At 38.9% G+C, this 22,185-nt stretch overlaps 1 protein-coding gene across 1 annotated transcript in view; it reads right to left on the bottom strand.

Annotated features, from left to right (window-relative positions):
* The window catches only part of XRN2 (5'-3' exoribonuclease 2), a 102,167-nt gene that overhangs the window by 61,726 nt on the left and 18,256 nt on the right, over nt 1-22,185 (bottom strand). The window contains exons 4-17 of the mRNA XM_014519406.2: nt 18,333-18,444; nt 15,615-15,673; nt 15,444-15,533; nt 14,202-14,274; nt 14,036-14,086; nt 13,474-13,631; nt 12,861-12,935; nt 12,634-12,767; nt 12,452-12,509; nt 12,214-12,321; nt 11,219-11,263; nt 8,628-8,756; nt 4,636-4,754; nt 427-562 (exon numbers count right to left, since the gene is read on the bottom strand). Of these exons, the coding sequence (XP_014374892.1) occupies nt 427-562; nt 4,636-4,754; nt 8,628-8,756; nt 11,219-11,263; nt 12,214-12,321; nt 12,452-12,509; nt 12,634-12,767; nt 12,861-12,935; nt 13,474-13,631; nt 14,036-14,086; nt 14,202-14,274; nt 15,444-15,533; nt 15,615-15,673; nt 18,333-18,444 (1,347 nt within the window). The remainder of the gene's footprint in view (nt 1-426; nt 563-4,635; nt 4,755-8,627; nt 8,757-11,218; nt 11,264-12,213; nt 12,322-12,451; nt 12,510-12,633; nt 12,768-12,860; nt 12,936-13,473; nt 13,632-14,035; nt 14,087-14,201; nt 14,275-15,443; nt 15,534-15,614; nt 15,674-18,332; nt 18,445-22,185) is intronic.

Here is a 22,185-nt window from a genome sequence, read left to right as displayed (position 1 = left end):
AAAGCATGCAGAGCAGCAGCAGCACAGGGTGCTGGTGGCGGCCACTGCCACATGCAAGCTCCACCCCCCTCTCTGGCTGGAAATCCCAGTTAAAGTATTCCGAATAGAATACTGGTTAACACAGCTTTTACTGTATTTTCCCCCCCTTTACAACTATGCTTTTCAGTTCAAAGAAAAACTATGCTTCAGGCTTTAATAAAGTAACGAGTGTTACTATATGTTGCAAGCAGAAAAAAAAGCCTTCAAATATTTAGTGTCAAGGGCACTGATGCTCTATTTTATATGCTCATGAACAATGTTCTGCTTTTTCAACTATTTTGATAACAAGACATTCTTAAAAGTGACTTACTGACACACCAACACTAAAAACACATGGCCTACTTTGATCGAGCAAAATGACATTTCAAGAAATACAAATGTAAGTACCTGATAATAGTATCTGAGAACCCAGCAAAGCCCTTCAACATAAGACCGTACAACCTTACGACGAAATTTCTCATCAGATGCATCAACATCAAATTTGTTCTTATAGTAACGCTGTTTCCAACCAGCTTCCCATAACCTACAGAATAAGCACAGTTAGATTTTACCCTATAATCATTTCAAATGTATGAACAGTCACATGTTTGCAATTAAAGATGAAGCAAATGTTGTTTCACAGCACAGGATAATGGCAAGACAAACACCTCATCTCAAAAGCAAATTTAAAGTTAATTTTATTATAATGTTAAAAGGGGGGGGGGGGGGGGGAGGGAAATCAAACAGAAATGCATCTTTCAGTAATCTAAACCAGGGTCTGAAAAGACAAAATTGATGCTAAATAGGACAAAGACAAAACTCAGTGGGCAAGCGGAAATTAATGAGGAGAAAAAACAAACTTAAGGTCCAGGGACAGGCACCCTGACAAGCAATCTTCCTCATTCTCTTGCTTGTCGAAACAGGGATATTTCTGTGATTTCCAAGTGCTTTGTTTGAACCCTGGGAATGGACATATCATATCAGCTCTATTAGCTGGTTTCTGGTAGATCTGAAGTTTGCCCTCAGATAAGCCAGCCAGTTAAAAACTAAGCAGCTCTAATTACTGCATCATGCCAACTATATCAATCTTTTTTTCCCCGCCAGAAGAGGCATTAACATCTCACTCAACTTATGCGTGGGGATCCTCTATAACTAGGGACCTACTTAAGTTCCTGTTTCATGGAAATCATAAAATCTGGGATTGTCTGAAAAAAAATCAACAAAAAACCCTAATAAAAATAAAATGCTGCCTCCCCAGTTGGAGCCACTGGTCCTTGCTATCAGAAAGGGAAGGCACCAGCTGGCAGGGTGGCATGAAGGACAGAAGACTAGATGGCTGCTGCCCCCTCAGCCCTCCTCCCCTGCCAGGACCTCTCCACTAATCAGTGCTGATGGGCAGGGCCATGGCAAAATGACCGCGGAATGATAACTTTATGCTGCAATCAACTCACAAAAATTGGTAAGTCCCCCTGAGGTTTAGGTAGACCCCTACCTATAACCAATTTCCTGACAATACTGAGTTTACCTGCAGCTTTTTTATTGCATGCAAAAAACAAAAAAAACAGAAGAATGATTTGCATCAGAAAGCCTGCCTAACTTTATCCCAACTATACAATTGGTCCAAAGGAGATCACCTCCCCAAAATCCTTGCCTCTTAAAACTACTAAATCAGATATTCTTCACTCAAGTTTTGTTTTAGTATTTTTAGTGTATTCATCGCTTTGGGTCTTTTCCTTCATTACTTGATTCTTTTATAGGATTTTGTAAAAACAAGAGCAGTGCATTGGCTTTATCTGAAGCTACCAATTTTTATTAGGGGTAAAGTGTTTTTTTCCCCTAAAATTGAACCTGAAAATGTGGGACTGCCTTATAGGTGGGGTCGGTTATAATCAATACAATATGGTTATGTAGTAAATGGTCATAGGGCATGTTTTTGTGTTTTTAATTTAAAACAAAAAACAAAAAGCTGTCTTGGGCACGAGGTGGGCAGTGACACGATTCACTCTTTAGGTTAAACAGATATCTCTTTTTGTAAGTATTTTCTTATCATAACACATCTCCATTACCAATCATGCCATATGTAACGATATGCCGACCTTAAGCAATAAGTATGCCAAAGAAACAGGGCTATCTGGCAGCGTGTGCACAAATTTCAAGTTGTTACCTACACTCTGTACACATAAATACATATTTGCCCAGGCTTGTAAGTCCCAAATAAAATATTCAATTACTTTAAGTAATTGTTATTGAAAGTGAAGCAATTGTCACTATAAATTAAACTCTCTTCAAGATGGGTTAAAAAATGCTAGAATACCTCAAGATTTTTGGTTGCCCCCCCCAAAACCCAATCAGCCTTTAAAAAGAAAGAAAGAAAGAAAGAAAAAAAGAATCTTAAGCGCACTGTGTGGGAGTGCACACACACACACACACACACACACACACACTTGTATGAATGCATTTGTTAAGGTGAGCACAAGCACATTAAAGAAAAAATTAAGAATTGATTTAATTCCATTTTAAATGAATTTTAATTCAATTACATATATTACTTTTTAAAAATCTATTTACAATTAATTTGCAACTATCTCAACTTTTAATATAGGAAGTTTGTTTTAATGTAACTATTTAAATAAATAAGATACTATAGATAACTGGGTTCCCCTGAAATTGTAGTAAAAGGGGCTCTTTTTTTTTTTTTTAATTATACCTGGGGGACCAAAGGGGAGGGTGAGAAGGTGGAAAATACCTAGCTTTTGATGATGTCAAGCTTTATAAATGTTGCAAACCTTATGCCCTACATTACATGCCTTTTTTAGTCTTTACTCTTTTCAGTCTTCAAAAAGTAGTAAATGATACGTACATTTTAACAAAAATCCGTGCGTTTGGTTGTTTTTGTCGTCCCCCCCCCCCCAAGAACTTTTGCCTTCTTTTGATTTAGGCTTAGCAAGTAGATATAATACAGAATTTAGATTTTCAATTTGGAATAATTGCAAGAACTAAAACAGGCACAGAAAAATACAGGAATGTGAATTTCTCTTTCACCCTATGAAATAAGTACGGTGAAGATGAAATATACTAATTCAAAAGGGGTTAGATTTTCCAAAATATTTAGGTGTCTCAAGATGCAGATGAATCCTACGTAAGATTTTTAGAATCCTTAAAACTAGGTAAGTGCCTCACTTTCTCCGATTTCAACTGGTAATAGGCACCTACAAATCTGAAAAAATCTGGCCCAGATTGATCAGTCAGTTCACCAATTACAGTTAGTATTTTCTTTGTTTCATAATCAGGTTTAACAGCAAAATTTATTTTGATAAACATATGTATTCAACAAATTTAAAATTATTTATTAGTTAAATAGGACTCATTTTGAAATGCTGTTTCACTTTACATAATTCCAGTTCATTCCAAATGCAGTTTGACAAATCATGAATTAAAAAATAATAATAATAATAATAAAAAAAATCAAAAACAAGAAACTGCTTGATTAATCACTGTTTTTTCACTCAACAAGAAGTAAAAAAAAATAGGAACCTCTAGAAATACATGCTGAGGTATACAATTGTTTAAATAATTGTACACAAATATACCATTTCCTCTTGGTGAGCAAAACAGTGATACATTTACGTAAAAACTGAATTCAATTTCAAACCAACATGTTCATTCTCACTCCTTTGTATTGCTATTAAAACCTCTCTTTAGGCAGGTAACTAAAATCCAAATGCAAAAAAGATTTAAACTGTTTGATTTAAATCAGTTTCCTGCTTGCTGATTTACATCATGATTAAAATCTGTGATTTACATCACTTTGATTTAAATCAATTCATTCTGGTATGTATGCATAGGAAAAAGAAAATGGGAGCTAGAATACTTTGACATGAGAAGATCAAATGACACAGATCAAACATGAAATGCATGATAATTATGAATGCCACCAAGACTTTGCAACTAATATTTAACATTTTGTTTCCCATATATCTACCTACATTTCATACAGTCAACATGTAAATCGATGAGGAGATGACAGTGAACTAACTTGGCCTCTCACTTTCCCAGGTCATTGGTTCAAATTCTGGGTTATAAGCAAAAGATAATTTATCCTACTCCTACCCTGATGTTTTAAAAGTGGCAGCTGTTCTAAAAAACTGTCAGCAAAAGGGAATTTCCCTAATAGTTATAAATTTAACCAGTATAAACCAATATTGAAAAAAGACTTATTTTGTTAATCAATATAAATAATACTACACAACCTAGCGTAACTGAACTTTATGGGTTAAACAGCTCAAAAATTAGATTGCAAAACAGTGGCATTCAGCTCACATAATCAAAGCTAAACACTGAATGTCTAGCCAATCTAGTGCTTGGTCTCAAAGGGAGTAGTGGCTTGGAGGATGAAAACCTGCACGCATACTAATCTAGATACTTAGATTTAACAGCTATAGCTTACGCATCTCACTGGAATTTACTGAATATTCTAACCCTCCACATTAATTACTGGTGGATAAAAAGATCATAGAAAAGCATCTGAAGGCACTGCTGCTCTAAGCTAAATGGCATTAATTAGACTGCATCTATTTCAGCAATTTGCTAACAAAGTGCTACAAAAAATGGCTTCACCTGATATTATCCTCTGGCTCAGGTTCACTGTCACTGTCTTCAGCTTTTCGTTTAATTCCTCCTGCTGGGGATGGGGTGCCATCAGAAGTGAAACTAGTATTAGGAGATGCTGAAGGAGTCTAGGGATATAATTATTATACATAAACAAAGGAAAAAGGGATTTACTATACATTTCAAATTCAAGTTAAAATTCATAGTTTTGTGGTAATGAAAAATCTATGATATTCTTCGCTCCAAAAATTCAAGCCACGTGCTACAACATCTAAAATTGTTAGTGAATCCACCAGAATAAAACTGGGTTGTTTTTATGCAAGGAACCAGGCACTGAAATGTAACATAAAACAAAAGTCAATGAAATTTGAGAAAGATCATGGTAAAATAAATATGAATGAGGAAGTATAAAATTATTTTTGATAAAATACAGAATGTTTGGTATATTCCACAGTTTAATATAAGTCTGTGTGTACAGTTATGGTCTTTTTATTCCTACAGTTTATTTTATGATTTCTCCTTATGACGGCAGCAAAATGTGCCACACGTATGCTACTGCTTACAGACTATTTAGAATTCAGAAGTGGTCACCAAATTTAGAATATTACTGCAAATTAAAAGTGAAACCTCTTTAAATTTAAGTATTTAACCATAGAAGAATCAAGTACAGTAGTTGTAGGAAATGTCATTTCTGCAGAGTAGAGTTTAAAAAAAAAAATTGAGATAAAACTGTTAAAACATTAAAGGCTGTAATAAGTTAAGATCTGGGAGGGTAAAACTTCAAAGAAAGAGCCTCAAAACATATGGATTGTTATGTTTCTATACAAAAATCCTATGCAAGTCAGTTTTCTTCAGTTCAAGTACATTTCAGAATTAAAGTGAACAGAAACGATACAAGTTAAAGATAGAAATTGGTATTTACCCTGGCTTAGAGGGGGAAAAAAAAGTACTTTTTAGTGAAGACGCTCTTATTTTAACATACAACCATTGCTGGATAGGTACATATGATCCCCAAGAAAACCTTATCATAGATTGCATTGGTGACAGTTATGTGATCAAATGTAGTTAAGCATTCCCATGACACCCTCTATTTTTCAGGTGTTCAGATGCTGAAGAGTCTCCCATGGCTGAAAATTTTTGGAAAGGAACTAAGAACTATTTAGTCACTTCACACATATTTGATGTAATGGGAAAGATACTTCCCTACCTTACCACAAACAAAAATATATTTTTAGCATTAAATAGGTTGGAACTCAGCTGAATTACAAGGACTGGAAAAAATAGAACACCCCCTCCCCCCAAAACACCACCCCCCCAAAAAACAAACAAAAAACCCCCCACTCACTCACTCACTACCAGTGCTCTAAGGAAGAAGATCACTGCACATAGCACAGTGCAGATTCATTTGGCTACTTAGTAAACATCGACTTCTTTTAAGAGGCACTGAATAAAGCAGAGCAGCAGCTTATGCATATGCAAGATTCATTCAATGAGTAAGTAACACCACATCCTGGCAAAAACAGTTGAAAGATTGTACTGTTTAAATACACTTTGAACTACTATGACTGAATTGTGTACCACTTTCCTGTTTAAATTGTGGATTTTTGAACTATTATAAAGAACATAAGGAATATAGTAAAATGCTCTCTGTTGAGGAACACACCACTCTAAAAACAAGTAATCGTACCAGATAGTTAGCAGATCTGTTCTAAGAAACACTAAATGCTATTTGTCAGCTACCCTGAATGTGATCTTCATATGGTAGAGACAGGAAAAGACTTGAATACATTCAGCTTTGATAGACATTTCATAGAGGTAGGAGGTTAAGGATTTTCTTTATTCTTCCTGCCTGTACTGTATTGAAACCTGGATATGCTGTATTTACTCAAATCCAAGATGACTTTGAATTTAAGACAACTGCCTAATAATTAGAATCTATACATTTGTATTAACTTTCCATATATAGAATCTAATTATTGGTGGGTTATGTTATATTCATCTCCCCACCACTGCAGCAGGGAAAGTAGTGGTAGGGGACAGGTGGTAGGGGAGGGGCAGTTGGAGGGCAAGTAACAGGTAAGTCAAGCAGCCAGCTACCTTTCCCCGATACTACCCCCCCCTCCCCCAGCCCGTGCCTGTGCGCCCTAGCACATTTTCCCCCTATGCTATCAGACCTCCTACTACTTGTCCCTCCCCCTTTACCTCTCCCAGAACATGGCCCCTGCTACCAGGGCAGGCAGGGGCCAGAGCAACCACATGCTCTATGGTCTGGGTAGAAGTGGTAAGATAAGCAGAAGGAAGGGGCAGCATGTGGGGGCAAAACACAAAAGGAGGGCAGCAGCTCCAACCCAGTTCAGGACTGGAGTCGAGCCAGAGCTGCACTACCCTATACTCAAACCCAAGACAAGGGGCTTCTCCCGTCTCCCCTAATTAAATGAAGGGAAGAGCTAAATTAGGGGAAGTCCTATCTTGGGGTAACTACAAAAAAAAAAAATGTTATTTCTCTGTCTCCTTCTCCTTTAGAAATAAAGAAAACTAATGCCAAGTAAAAATGAAGGCTACTCCAAAACCAGGCGAAAAAATGCATTTGGAACAAAAACACAAAACAAAATTGCTACACTGGGAGCCCAAGTTTGCTTACATCTTGGAAGATACCAGGTATCATTAGAAAACTGACAGTACATGTAATAACCTCTCTCTCTCCCCTTATAAAAAAAAAACACTGTGTGGCTTTTTGAAAGCTGCACCAGATCAAGAGAGGCAAAGGGAGAGAGGATCAACAAGAAGCTTTTCAGCTCTGTAGAAGCCAGCTGCAGAAAAGGAAACAAGCTTTCCTGCAGAGCTTAGGACTTCCACAAAAGCAGAGGTTTAGTCAGTGCAACAATTTAGGGTGTAACTTACTTTCTTTTAAGAGATGCCAGCAACTTTGGAATTACAAGGAAAAAGTACCAACAAGTCAGTACGATCTTACCAAAAACCCACTTTTTTGATCCATTTTAGAAGCACTAGCTGCCAGCTTACTGAATGAAAAATTTTAGATGGAAAGGAGTTTGTTTAAAAAAGGGACACAACACATATCACTTGGCCTTCCCAGAAAACTGGGCTTTTGCAGTTCTATGATCAATACAATCACAGTAGCTTGAAAGATTGTGGTAGGGATATTCTACAAACTCACAATACTATAGTACCATCTAAAGCAGTGATTCTCATCCAAGATACCATCAGACATTTTCAAGGGTGCAGCAAAGTACCACATAATGTTAACTTTGTTAGGTATACAAACATTCACAAGATAAACCCAGAGATTGCAAATAGAAATACCAAGTTATGGCCTTTCTGAGTTTTTTTACAACAAAAATTGCTCTATTATTTTTCCTATAGTCAAAAAATAAAAGACTGAAAACTAAGTGCAGGCATTGTCCAAATGGTGCTTTGAGTCCATCCAGGGTTCCTCTGGTCTATTCTGGTGCCTCAAGTCATAAAAGGTTGAGAAGCACCAAATTAGAGACAGGAAGTACCTAGTGAGTTTGGAATTTGAATTGGTTTATGAAGTGGATAGATAAATTGCAGACCAACTGTAAAACTAATGTGGCTGACAACATGTAAAAAACCCAATTCAGGTGGTTAATTTTATTTTTCCTGCACTGCTTTTGAAACAAATTCTTAACCCCCCCACTCACAGCAACATCAACACCATAAATATTGATAACGGGAAAAAGCTTGTTTAAAAGCATTTAATTAGGAAATCATGCTTTATTTTATATTTACATTTTCAGATATCTCTAGTCAGCAAAGTGATTTGAAATATTAAAATAAGGAATAAAACTTGATTTCAGGAGCCTTGTAAAAGTCATTATTAAAAACCTAACTAGCTGAGTGGTTCTTCATCAAAGAATGGAAGTGGAGCTATTAAGTACCTAAAAGTAAATTGCAACACTTCAGTTTCTTGTATATTTATTACTTTTTCCTTAAGTTTATAATAAATTGAATCATTCACTTACTGAGTTCTGCATTCTCATTTCAAAGGCTGCTTGTCTGGGGTTACTGATTGTCTGAGGACTAGACCTATTTCCACTGCCCAATGCTTGAGGGGAAAACTGTCCACCAGGGATAAAAGAAGGCTGATCCCTCTTAAAAAAAAAAAAAAGAGAGAGAAAAAACAATTATACATATGCTAAAATGAGTCTAATATCAGAAATCACAAAAATAAAATTCATATATTTGATATTACTTTATACTTTTCCAATTATTATAAAACAAGCTTAACTTAATCAATTATTCACTTAGTTCATCTAATGGGCATGTTTAATAAGATCTTCCCTAAGGGTTTATTACACGTAGATAAAATGGCAATTGAGACCCCCTACATTCATAAAATGTATTAAATCCTCTTTCACAGAAAGGAGACAACATCTTTTGGAGGGACAGAAACTCCATAGCTATTACCATGAAACATGGGACTTACAAAATCTTATTTACATACAGGCATAGCATGTCAGCCAAGTCTTAAATCTTACATGCGCAGAGGACTTAGTGAAAACATGTTCCATCATGTTTGCAAAGCCAGCTAAGCGATGAATGATGATCCTATGACACTTCCACTCTATCTATAGTCCCCAGGTTTCAAGGAAGTACACAGATACATGGGGAAGAAAAAAAAAAAAAAACCGGGAAAACACTGGGATATCCTACAGCATAGTTTAATCAAGGATGATCCTGCCCTAAGCAAGGGACTGGACCAGCTGACCTCATGAGGTTCCCTCTAGACTTTTTTTTTTTTTTTTTTTTAAATGATATACTGAATAGACTAGGGCACTTGAAGCTAAGTTTCCAAGTGCTTTGGGGACCTGACATAATTAGTAATCAGATTACTCACTCTCAAAAAGTTACACTTATTTGCTATCCTGTAACAGGTTTGTTTGAACCTGGAAAGCTTTGGAGTTATCAAATGAACAAGCCAGGAAAGAAAAAAAACAAAAACAAACAAACAAACAAAAAAACCCACACAACCACACTTTTTTTAAAGCCAAGTTAAGTTTTTTGCTCCAAGTATCTTTAAGTTAATATAAGTTTAAGGATAAGGATTCAACATACAGAGGGAAAAAGGCAAGTTAAGGTTCCCACAACAATCACTGCTTCTTCTTTCAGCCTGGGTTATTTTATGTTGCTGTGAATTCACAAGTTTATGGGCAAAATGCATGTATAACAGCTTGCCTTCTTTTTAATTAGTCTAATATAATATTTCACTGCACTTAGTGTTTGGTTAAGAGGCATATTATATCATGCCTCTCTCTCTTCCCCACTGCTAAAGTGTTAGATTAGTGCTGGGCTTTAGTGCTTTAAGGCCAGCCCACTTCCAGCTTTGTTCATATCAGGGAATATAACTGCTGGCAAGCCAAAAGAAGCAGCTACCATCTGGCCAAAGAGGACAAAGCACCCAGAAAAATAGAGCTTCCAGCCAAAGAGTTGTTGTGCTGGACAGCTCCCAGCAGATAAATACAGATGCCAGAGAGGTTGCAGAGCATGGTAGACACAAGCAGAAGTAGCATCTTCACGATGCAGCGGACATCTTGAACACAGTGTGTGACATGGGACACTTGTGGAGCTGTGGATAGGATAAGAGGATTCATACAGTCAGAAGGGACCTCAGTGGGCCATCTAGTCCGACCCCCTGCCAGGCAAGAAAAGAGTCACCAACCCTGGGGTCATGTGATCCCAGCCAGGCGCCATCCAGTCTCTTCTTGAAGACCCCCAAGGATGGGGTGAGCACCCTTGGGAGCCCATTCCAGATTCTGGCAACCCTGTGAAGAACTTTTTCCTAATGTCCAGCCTAAACCTTCTCTCTAGTAGCTTATGGTCATTGTTTCTTGTCATTCTAGGGGGTACCCTGGTAAACAGATCATCACCTACTTCATGTTGCTCTCCCCTTATGAATTTGTACGCCGCCACAAGGTCCCCCCTCAGCCTTCTCTTGGAGAGGCTGAAGAGGTTACGGTCCCTTAGCCTTTCCCCATAGGGCCGATCTCAGGGGGTGCAAGTGCACCCCCTACGCATCGCCAATGCCAAGGAAGGCCCAATTTATAATTATCCTTTAACACTTAACAGTTCAGAATGGTGTAAAAAAAAAAATGTCGATTCACTTAGGATTCAGCAGTGTAAATTCTTTATTCAAAGCTGCAGTTCCCAAAAGTAGTAGAAAAAACTCTTTAAAAACAGCTTGGAGTATGACAAAAGGCTGAGCAATTACTGTTTTATGGGAGAGCATGGACAGACAGCTAAACTAAAAGCATGGGCCCAGAAACTCAGGTTCAACTCCCTGCCCTGTCACTAGCATCCTGCGTGAACTTGAGCAAATCACTTAGTCTCCTTTCCATGGGACTCATGGAGAAAGTGTGCTTATCATTTGGAATCTTCAATTCTTCTAACACATCAACAGTAACTTTATATTCGCAGGATGGACACGAAGCAAATTATTATTTTTTACTCTTACTGCTGCAGCTTTGATTAAACCACTTACTGAAAATGAACTAACACTTTTGTTGGTAACATTGGGGTTTGTTACATCATGACAAAACTGAACACTTAAATTTACCTTCATCCTTTTTCTCTTTTCTTTTTGTCGTCTTTTGAAGTTCTCCTGAATCAAAAATAAAGATGATTAAGTTAAACTTTACAATCTTTCTGAAAAAATTACTCTCTTCACAAATCAACCGGAAAGGGAAGATTTTCACCTAGTAGATTACTTGTCCCCTGTCCCAAGATAAAACTAGCTTTTAAAAGCATTTTAGACAAGTTGCACAGCCAAAAGGACTGAGCAAGTGAGCTTTTAAAAGTATAAAAATAGATCAAAGTCAGAATAGGTTTGAGAAGAGCAGAAAAATAAAAGGTCACTCAGCTGACTTTCAGTCCTTGTCTCAGAGCACTTACTGCTGTGTGACTATTATGTATGGTGCGCCTAGCATATTGCCTGTACTGCAGCAGAGAATTAAATATGCAAGGTTTTAAAACTGCACTCACCTACTTGCTACTGGCAAGTAGGAAGTTTTCCCTGGCAAAGTAAGGGACCAATACTACTGGCTACTGCAGAGTTTGAATTTAATATTAAATGGATTATATTTGTAAGAGTTGAAAAGGCAACTGACAACAAACCAAAAATAAAACTAGTCTTCTTCAGTCTTCTCTCAAACCAGTCCAGGGACCCCACTGGAATTCACAACTTTCCCAGGTTGCAGGAGGGTAAGAAAAAAAAAAAATCAGCCTCATCAGTTTTCTAGCAGCCTTTCATTATGCTGTGGGCATCACGAAAATTAACAAAAATTATATCATTTTCACTTTATCCCTGCTTGGGAGAGCTATTAGCAGCTCAAAGACAGGTTATACAGTTCATTGCTATGAAGGATAACCTAATGTGATGAGGAGGTGGGAAGCAGGCATGGGCAAAAAAATTAAGTCTTATTTTCAGGCTCCTCTGAGTTCTTTATAAAGATTATGATCATAATGTAAGATAAAGTCTGAAAAGAAAGCTACATTCTTCTAAACACTATCAGCCATTTAGAGTGAACTCCCAAAATACTGCAAACACATTACCTCATCATCTTTCCTTTTTTTAAAAATGTTATCTTCAACTTCTCCAACTGCTAACATAATCATCTGTACTCGCTGTAGGTTGACAAAGCCACTCTCCGTGAGGTACCCCTGTAAGAAAAACAGAAGAGAAAGTTCTGAATCATATGTATTTATTTATTTTATATACATAAACACACACACATATATACATACACACTTTTTTTTTTAAACTACAGCAAAAAGTTTAACATGTTTTTACCCCAGTTTTGTGCACCACATTTTTGTATATGTTAACCAGGCGATCGATTGCTCCCTCCCTGTGAATAAAACCAAAAACAAAAAAAGTTAAATTCTATGCCATGCACCACTTAACTAAAATAATCTTATTTATAGGTAGGAAAACTGTAAGCTAATATATTCCTGAATGTACAGCAGCTGTACCTGATCTCCAGTGATGGCAGATGAGGAAGAAAGTCATTTCCAACGAAGAAACACATGAAGACCCAGTCATCAATGCTTCTCTCAAAATCAAAAGTAAAAGGCAAACTGGCCATGGTGAGTTCTTTTTCCAAATACTACAGTACAAGAAAGCAGATATTGGAAACACTTACAGATGTTACCCAAAATGTTCCTTACATAAAACAGCCTGAATAATTACTTTGGCATACCTCTCGGAGAACATTTAATCGGATAAAGATGAACTCTTGTTCAGAGGTAAGAGGACAATCAGCAAACTGGTCATGCTAAAATGTAAAACAAAGAAGGTACTATTGATATGTTGGTCCATCTTAAAAATATTCTAGCTCAGTTTTAGAGTTAGATCTAGCCTACGTACAGTTTTTAAAATGGAAGAGGACAGCTTTGGGAAGTGGGGGTGGGAGCAGGAAAAAAAAAAAAAAATCAGCTGTTACACTAAGGTGCAGATATAAGAGTTATACAGCAATAGCTTATACCAGTATCATTCAATACCCATACAATTGTTACATGTACAGATTCTCAAACCCTTATGGTTACAAAGGGGAAAAAAATCAAAATACATATAGACTTTATTAGTAGCTTTACCCTACTAAACCACAGAGGTTTAGTGAGGATTTCAGATTTGCACCATGATTTTAGGATGTCAGAACAGTGACATCCATATTTTCCTTTTATCTAAGAGCCAGCTACTTGCACTGATACTGATACTACTGAATCTTAACAAAAATAATCTCTGTGGACATTAAACAGACAACAACTAAGCTGACATAGAAAAATATTTCTACAAGCTATTTAAGCTCTTACCTCGCCTTGTTTTTCTCTTGGCAAACCTTGGCAATCTTTAACTTCATGTCCCAGCTGGTTACAAAGAGCACAGGGTCTGGGTTTATTTGGTTTAAACTCTTCTCTGATTATAGTGAAGTTTGGCTCATGTGTGGCTAGCCCAAGCATAATCAAATCAGCTACCAGCCGAAGAGAGAAAGAATAGGTAACAAAAGGAAGAAATTATTAAAGCTGCTTTAAGAGTCAAAGAACCAAATCACTCAATTTTAAATAAGTGTTAACTAAGAGGCAGGTGTGCTTTAAAGTACATTTTGAATGATCTTAAAAAATAATTGGCATTTGATACTACAGGTGTAAATTAAATATATTCCTTCAACTATGAAAAATACTGAATATGGATAACATTCAATCCTCTTCCCTCCCCCACCGCCAGTAAAATAAACTGTGCTTCTGAAAATAGGTATTTTAACCAAATGCCTGGACATTTCCAATGTATGCATCATGCTGAGCATTCAGCTAACAATCTAGAAACTGCCAATGTTAGAAAGCTTAATTACCAATATAATCTTAGTAAAGGACTTACCATCAGCCCCACATAAACAATGATGAGTGTTTGGATCATGGTTTGGTTGAGCTAAACAAAAAAAATACCATCATTCAAATCATACTTTTGTGTGCAATTGAACTGATATTTCTGAACATACCTAAAGAAGTGCAATAAAAATGCACACATTTTAGGTAGCTTTTACCTCTTTGCCTTCTAATGTAATCCATTATTTTGTGTTCACCTTCACCAGGAGCACTAGCATCTGATAAAATAACCTATAAAATATTTACAGCAATGTCAAATCATGTAATGGCAACAGGAAACAATACAAACACACAAACATTTAATGCATTTGTGTTCCTAACTATCTGATTTCTGACCACTCAAAATCCTATTTAGTAACTTCATCTAATCTATTTTAACTCAGAATGCAGTACACGTGTGTAATTTCAGTATAACATAAGAGTCATTTGCTATTTAGGATCTCACAAATAACTGTATTCAAACAGATTTCAAACAATTTTATGTTGAAGTTAAAATGTTAATCCGATTAGAATACTCAGAAAAGTTATCAAGATCTTGCTAATATAACTGAAGTTTTCAAGTAAATGGTTAAGTCAACCAGCAGTGTAAGGATGTATTGGAGTAAACACTTAGACCCCTTAAAAATTTGAAACCCCAGACACAAATACGAGAGCAATGGAGCCATAAAGTACTTCAACACTGGAGTTTATAAATTCACTTTTTTCCAGAAAGGGAACTATAGGGCAGTTGACCCTGCTTAATTAGAACATAATTAAAACGACAATCTATGGAAAACAAAACAGGCCGCAGCATCTGAAGTCGAATAATTCAGCTTTTAACACAGGGTAAATACAAGATTATCAGTTAACAGGAAGAAACTTAACAGAAAAAGCAAGTCCAGAAAGTCAAGAAAACAAGTGAAACAAGTCATTTTCTTGTGTGTCACTATGGGGCTCACCATCACTTCCAATAAATAAGATAAAGAACTCAGGCCTAATGCTTGTCACTTAAATGAAAACACAAGTTTTAAAATACACATCACAAACAAGGGGATAAAATGTGCCAAGCAATTCTGTATCTTAAAAGAAGGATTTCTCAAAGAAGGAAGGATTCTAGGGTGTCCTACTTCACCCCAATATAAAAAACCATTATTGCCTTTTAAAAAAAAGTTATATAAATTCAAAACAAATAGCTCTGCTGGATAGTGTTATTAGGATGAAATGTATCTCTTCAGTGAAAAGCCTTAAGTTGTGGCAGGGGATGCTCAGATCAGATGTGCAAGCCAGTCCATCTCCAGAAACATCAAAGTGCCAGATGGCAAGTCTAATCTGCTGTTAAAATTTACACTGTTCAATCACACCACAGTCCAGACTAATAGAATCACACTAATTTTCTTGAAGTATCAAAGCGTGAAACTTACTGTCAAATTTTTCCATCCTGGGTCATTGTTTAAACGATCAGCAATGTAATAGCGAAGGCATTTAGCTAGATTGTCCATAAACTCAGTTCCCTAAAAAGTGATAGAAAAAAAAATAAATTAGCCCATCATTCTGGTGCTAGCAATAGCTGGGTAAAGTAAAAGACTACTTACTGGGGTAATACAATTGCTATCAAATCTCTCTTTCACTTCCTCTGCAGGAAGAACACCACCTACAGAAACAAAAATAATTTAAAAAACCCACATTAAAATAACCTAATATAGGAAAATAGCAATATTTTTGCATGGATAATTAAGAAACAAAATATGGGTTGCTCAGTACTCTTTTATTAAGGGCTACTTTTGACTTTTTTCAACAGCAAGCTGCTCTTACCATCATGTTATACCTGAACAAGATAATTAGCAAGATACTATAATTAAATAATATTCATGAACTAGATTATCAGGAAGAGCCTTCCTTGAAGTGTAATGAAGCAATGTTTTTCTGGTGGAAACTTATTGGACTAGCTGTATAGTTGGAAAAGATGTTAAAACAAGCTTTCAGACACCATGTGCCATTATTCAGGTGTGGAGAAAAAGCAAATTGCATATTTCCTGGACCATCATAGCTACACCAACATTTGAACTCTAAGCATATGCAGAAACAAACAAATTATAACTAGTTTAAAAGGGCAGCTTACAGGGGTAAGTGACAAGGCTAAGTAACTGCAGTTTACTTTAACTTGCTGCCAAACAACTACAGATTCAGTGGAGCAGCTAACACATGGTTAGTTCTTCTCCATCCCCCCTCTCCTTTAACTCAGCATAGTTTGTTCATCCATCCATACCCTAAAATAGGTCAAACATTAAGAAATAACTTACATCCCATACAATCTCCCTTACACTTTCATTGTTCACACACTGCTACTCATTTGGTCATTCAGGATCCTGAGTCGGCAAAGCTATTTGACCTCTCCCTTTCTCCAGTCTCATAATACAGGTTCTCATGAAGTTTTATTATTTCTCCCTCTGACACTTCTAGTCTTCCCCTTCCGTTTGACAACAGCTTGCACCTTGATGCTCTCACCTGGACTGCTGCAACTTCATAGTTTCATAGTAGCTAGGGTCAGGAGGGACTTGATCAGATCATCTAGCCTGACCCCCTGCCACAGGCAGGAATGGATGGTGGGGTCACAACAAGACCCCAGACAGGTGATCATCCAACCTCCTCTTGAATTTGCCCAAGTTAGGGGCGAGGACCACTTCCCTAAGAAGTTGGTTCCAGAGTCTGGCCACCCTAACTGCAAAATACTGCCTTCTGATCTCTAACCTAAACCTATTCTCCATCAACTTATTACCATTGTTCCTCGTCACCCCAGGTGGTGCTGGGGAGAAAAGGGCTCTTCCTATTTGCTGATGATCTCCCCTGATGAGTTTGTATGCAGCCACCAGGTCCCCCCTCAGCCTCCTCTTGCCGAGGCTGAATAGGTTCAGGTCCCTCAGTCTCTCCTCATAGGGCCTGTCCTGCTGCCCTTTCACCAAGCGGGTGGCCCTCCTCTGAACCCTCTCCAGGCTGGCCACATCCTTTTTAAAGTGAGGCGCCCAGTACTGGACGCAGTACTCCGATTGTGGCCTGACCAATGTCGCATAGAGGGGAAGTATCACCTCTCTGGACCGGCTTGAGATGCACCTTTGGATGCATGACAAGGTATGGCTGGCCTTGCTGGCTGCAGTCTGGCATTGGCGGCTCATGTTCATCTTGGAGTCAATAATGACTCCGAAATCCCTTTCCGCCTCTGTGCTTTTAAGAGGGGAACTCCCCAGCCCTCCCCAGCCTCTATGCTGTGGATTCCTTCTTCCAAGGTGCAGCACCCTGCATTTGTCTACATTGAATCCCATCCTATTCTCGTCTGCCCACTTTTGTAGTCTGTCTAAATCTAGTTGTAGCTTCTCTATCCCTTCAAGTGTGTCCACCTCGCCCCACATCTTAGTGTCATCAGCAAACTTGGACAAGGTGCTTTCAACCCCCTCGTCCAAGTCGCTGATGAAGATATTATACAGTGCGGGCCTGAGGACCGAGCCCTGGGGTACCCCACTGCTCACATCTCGCCAGGTTGAGTACAACCTGTCCACCACTACTCTCTGGGTGCGCCACATCAGCCAATTTTTTACCCATCCAACTGTGTAGGCATCAATGCCACAGTCGCCTAATTTATTTATTTAGGGGTGAGAGACAGTGTCAAAGGCCTTCTTAAAGTCTAGAAAGACTACGTTCACGGCAACACCATCATCCAAGGATTTAGTTACTTGATCATAAAAGGAAATCAAGTCGTAAAACTTCCCTTTACTCCTAGCTTTCCTAACTCATTTCTTCAACTCGACTTGTATGCTTCAGCTAAAGCAGTGTTCCTTACATTCAAGACATGTCACAGTCATGAGTTCAAGCTCAAATCAACCTTCATTTTCAAGGTACTACTTATATCTACTGTTTTTTACTCCTACCCAGCAGTCCCATCTCTCATTTTGTTGCTCTCGCTCTCTCTTCCCCCTCATTTGCACTGTTGTGCCTCATGCATGCAACCATCACAATACTTTTGATTAGCTTTCCATTATCCCTGCTCTAATATCCAAACTTCTTTTTAAAAAATTGCTCAGAATGATATCAGTCTTCCGTAGGCTTTGGACAGAGACGGAGGGGAGAAAAACACAGCCATGATCATCTGCTTTGGATTGAAAACAAGTATCTTTATTTTTATAATTATTATAGATTATACGATCCACTCATCTGGCATTGTATAAATAAAACTATGATCTAGAATAAACACAATATAGCTATCACTGTTAAAAGCATCAGTTACCAACAGTGCCTAATGTGATGAACATTATCTCTACCTTTTGCCAGTATCTCTTGTCTTACTCTTTGCTTCTCTTCTGTAGCTTCCATTCCCTCCTTTGATGCTCTGAATCTTCTGGATCTCTGTTGATTCATTTTTGCACGGGGAGCCTAAAATACATATTACAGGATTTTATTCAACTTTGCATTAAAATACAGTTTTGTGCCACTAACACCCAATAAGCTTAAAGGGTTCTCTAGTCAAGAAAGTGCATCAGGCTAGCAGCAACGATGTAAAAAGTTTCACCTCCTTCAATTAGTTATTCTTTTTCTTTCACATGTATTCTCCTCCAAAATGAGTTCCTATAGTTGTACAACCCTTGAAAGCCTACACTAGGTCAAAGGCAGCAAGGTGGGGGAGAAGGGACAGTGGCTGTGACTCCAACTCCAACCTCAGGCCTGGGTTGGGATCAGGGCCAGAGGTACAGCTGCTGCCTGCCCCCCAGCCTTGTATTCAAATCCAAGGGGTTTTCCACCCGTGCCATGTTAAATAAGGAATAATTCTCATCTTGGACTTGAATAAATGAGAGATGTCACCATTTCTTCAAGAAAGGAAAAGCCAACTCTAAAACATCTACCCACAGAAGAATGCTGATACTGATACCAGTCCTAGAATTCTTATTTGCACTGGTTTCAGGTCATGAAGTGCCAAGAAGAGAAACTAGTAAAGCCAACATCCCCTTCCATGTACTCCCCAATGTGTTCGTTTTTTCCACTTATTCTCAAACAGCACTTAACAATCAGGAAGCTCCTATCCAATTTTACCTTAAACATTCAGAACTGCATTTCCACCCTTTTCTGGACCTCCGTCCCCTTCTCCTTTTGACAAAGAAGGTATTTTTACACAATCTACAAAACTGAAGAGACTTACTCTCCTTTTCCAATGAAAACCATAATTTTTATCTTTCAGTTTCCTCCATTCTTTTTAGGAGCATCTGTCATGAAAGCAACTAAGAAAGGAATCCTTTTTTAATTCCCGAGAAAAGCATGAACACATTCATGGAGATGTTTTGTTCAACATTTTAAAGAAAATAATTATGCCTCTTACTAAAATGTCAGAAACATAGTGCATCTACGTGTTGCACTGACTAGAATCACAGAATCACAGGGTTAGTCTACGTTTGTCTTTTAGGCACATATATTCACATCTACATCCAGTAAACTTACAGATTCTGAACACTGAGGTCTTGCTGTTAGAATGAGAATTTTACAGTTTGAAATGACCTAGAAACAATGGATAGCCTTGCATCAAGCAGACTCCATTCATCCCCACTAATCCTTGTTTCAGTCCCACTCAGTCTTTGCCAACTGTCTAGAGCAGTGTTTCCCGACCTTTTTTTTTGCTGCGGCCCTAAATTGGCCACCAACAGGACCTCCCAACATGGCGCCGCAGGGGCTACTGGGAACGGAGTGCGGCGGCAGTGGCAGCCCGGAGGCAGGGGAGCTGCCATTGCCCCGTGTACACAACAGCCCTGCCCACACACTGCTCCCAGGGCACACACCTGAGTGTACGTGTGGGCCCTTTGCGACCCTACTAAGCACCACCCCCCGTGACCCTGATTTGCATCACACCCCAAGGTTGGGAACCAATGGTCTAGAGGCAGCAGTAGCTCATCACCTTCTAGACAGAGAAACACCCCAATTCAAGATCTTCAAGGTGTGAGGTAAATATGGAAAATGTCCACTTTGAGCATGTTCCAAACCAAAAAACAAACTTCATGCCTTTCTACCAACTCTTGGGACATGGAGACAGAGCAGTGAAGGCATCTGATTATGGCTCCAGAGGTAGGAGCTTAAGCCTTGCTCTGGACTGGTGCGAGGAGACAGGCCCCAACTGATCCAGAAGTAAATGGTACATGGTCATTTGGGCAGGGGAGTCAGAGTCATGTATACAAGAGTAAGGCTGGAAAGGACAAAGTGACTGTCTAGTTTACCCTGGAAAATTTCCTGTCACAGAGATTCCACAACTGTGTAGGTAACCTGGTCCAATCCTTCACCTCCTTCATAGTCCATAATTTCCTTATCTCCAAACTAATTTCCTTTCCTGCCACTTGAGGCCACTGCTCCTTGTCCTGTGCCCTATGACCACAAGACCATCTCCATCCTCTCTGTAATTACCTTTAAGGTATCTGAACACTATTATGAAATCCCCCTCAGTCTTCTCTTCTCCAGACTAAATACTACTGGTGTTTTCAGCCTTTCCTCATAAATCATGCCTCCCAGGCTTCTAATAACTTTTTCACTCTCCACTAGACTCTTTCCAAATTGTCCACATCCTTCCCAAAGTGCAGGGCTCAAAACTGGATGCAGTGCTCCAGGTGAGGCCTCACCCAGGCTGAACAGAACAGAAGAATCACTTCCCCTGATTTGCAAGTGACAATGCTGTTAATACAACTTCATAATATGCTGTTGGCGTGCATGCGTGTTTAACAAGAACACAATGCTGGCTCATATTCAGCTGTAAGCGCCAGCTCCTCCTCTGCACTACTGTAGCCTAGCCAGTCATTGCTCAGTCTGTATTTGTACATGCAGTTATTCTGTCCCAACTACAGGACTTTGCATTTATCCTTGGTGAACCTCATCTGGTTGAATGTGGACCATTTCTCCAGTCTATCCAGGTCCTTCTGAATCCTAGCTCTGCCCTCCAGAATGCCAGCAACTCCACTCAACTTGGTGTCATCTGCAGATTTGCTAAACATGCACTCAATCCCATCTTTCAAATCATTAATGAAGATTTGGAGCAACATGGTTTTGGAACCCAGGGCAGACCTTGGGGGAACCCCACTTGATACCTCTTCCCAACTGGATATTGAGCAATTGATGAATGCTCATTGAGCATGATGATCCAACCAATTACATATTCATCTTGTCTGTATTTCTTCCTGCATTTCCTTAGGCAGCTAATGATAGTGTCATAGAAGACAATGCCAAAGCTTTGCTAAAGGCAAGGTATATCACGCCCACTGTTCTCTACCCAGCCACAAAGCCTGTCACCTCATCATAGAAGTAAATCAAGTTGGTCAGACATGACTTGCTTCCAGTAAATCCAGGCTGGCTATTCCTCTTGTTTTCCCCTGTAGGTGCTTCACAATGGATTACTTCAGGACCTGTTCCACGATCCTTCCAGGTATCAAGGTAAGCCTGACTAGTCTATAATTTCCTCCTTTTCCCCACTTCTTGAAGATGGACATTATGAGCATTTTTACATGTGCGGTGGGATGCGACGCTGGGCACTTTAATTAGCAAGCCATGCTAATTAAAAGCATTCATGTATCATGTATATCAGCATCCTGCTCTGAAAAATGGCAGCAGGGCACTCTGACCTAAAGCTCATCGAATGTGTTTTATTTTTTATTAAATTACTCGATTTCCAGCACATTAGAGCAGGCTCTGCAAATGTAACATGTCTAGGAGCCCTATGTTTGCCCTTTTCCAATGATCTAGGACCTCACCCAACCTCAAGTTCTCAAAGATAGCCAACTAGGGGAGCACTGATAGAGATTTTGGGGGCTGATACCGATAGCTGATTTTTGAGGAGGCATACTGGCTAATACCAATGCGATTTCTGATACAGCTGCATGCAGCTGGTAAGTCTGTTGTGGTGGAAGGGGAAGGGAAGCGGTGTTGGGGGGTAATCAAGGTCTCTGTGGTGAGGGAGGGAGTGGGGCTAGGGTAGGCGCTGCCCAGACGGGGCGGGGCATGGGACAGAGCCACAACTCATCCGGGGGGGCATGTGCCTCACAGATCTGCACAGGATGGGGCAGAGCAGGTTGCAACTATGGGTTGAGGCTGAGGCTGTGCTGGGCTCTTCCCGGCAGGGGCTGGACTGTGCTTGGGGCAGGAGGCAGCAGT

This window comes from Alligator sinensis, unplaced genomic scaffold (assembly GCF_000455745.1).
Source record: "Alligator sinensis unplaced genomic scaffold, ASM45574v1 scaffold140_1, whole genome shotgun sequence".
Lineage (NCBI taxonomy): Eukaryota > Metazoa > Chordata > Crocodylia > Alligatoridae > Alligator > Alligator sinensis.
Note: the sequence above shows the minus strand (reverse complement) of the source record. Positions and strands in the feature narration are given on the sequence as shown.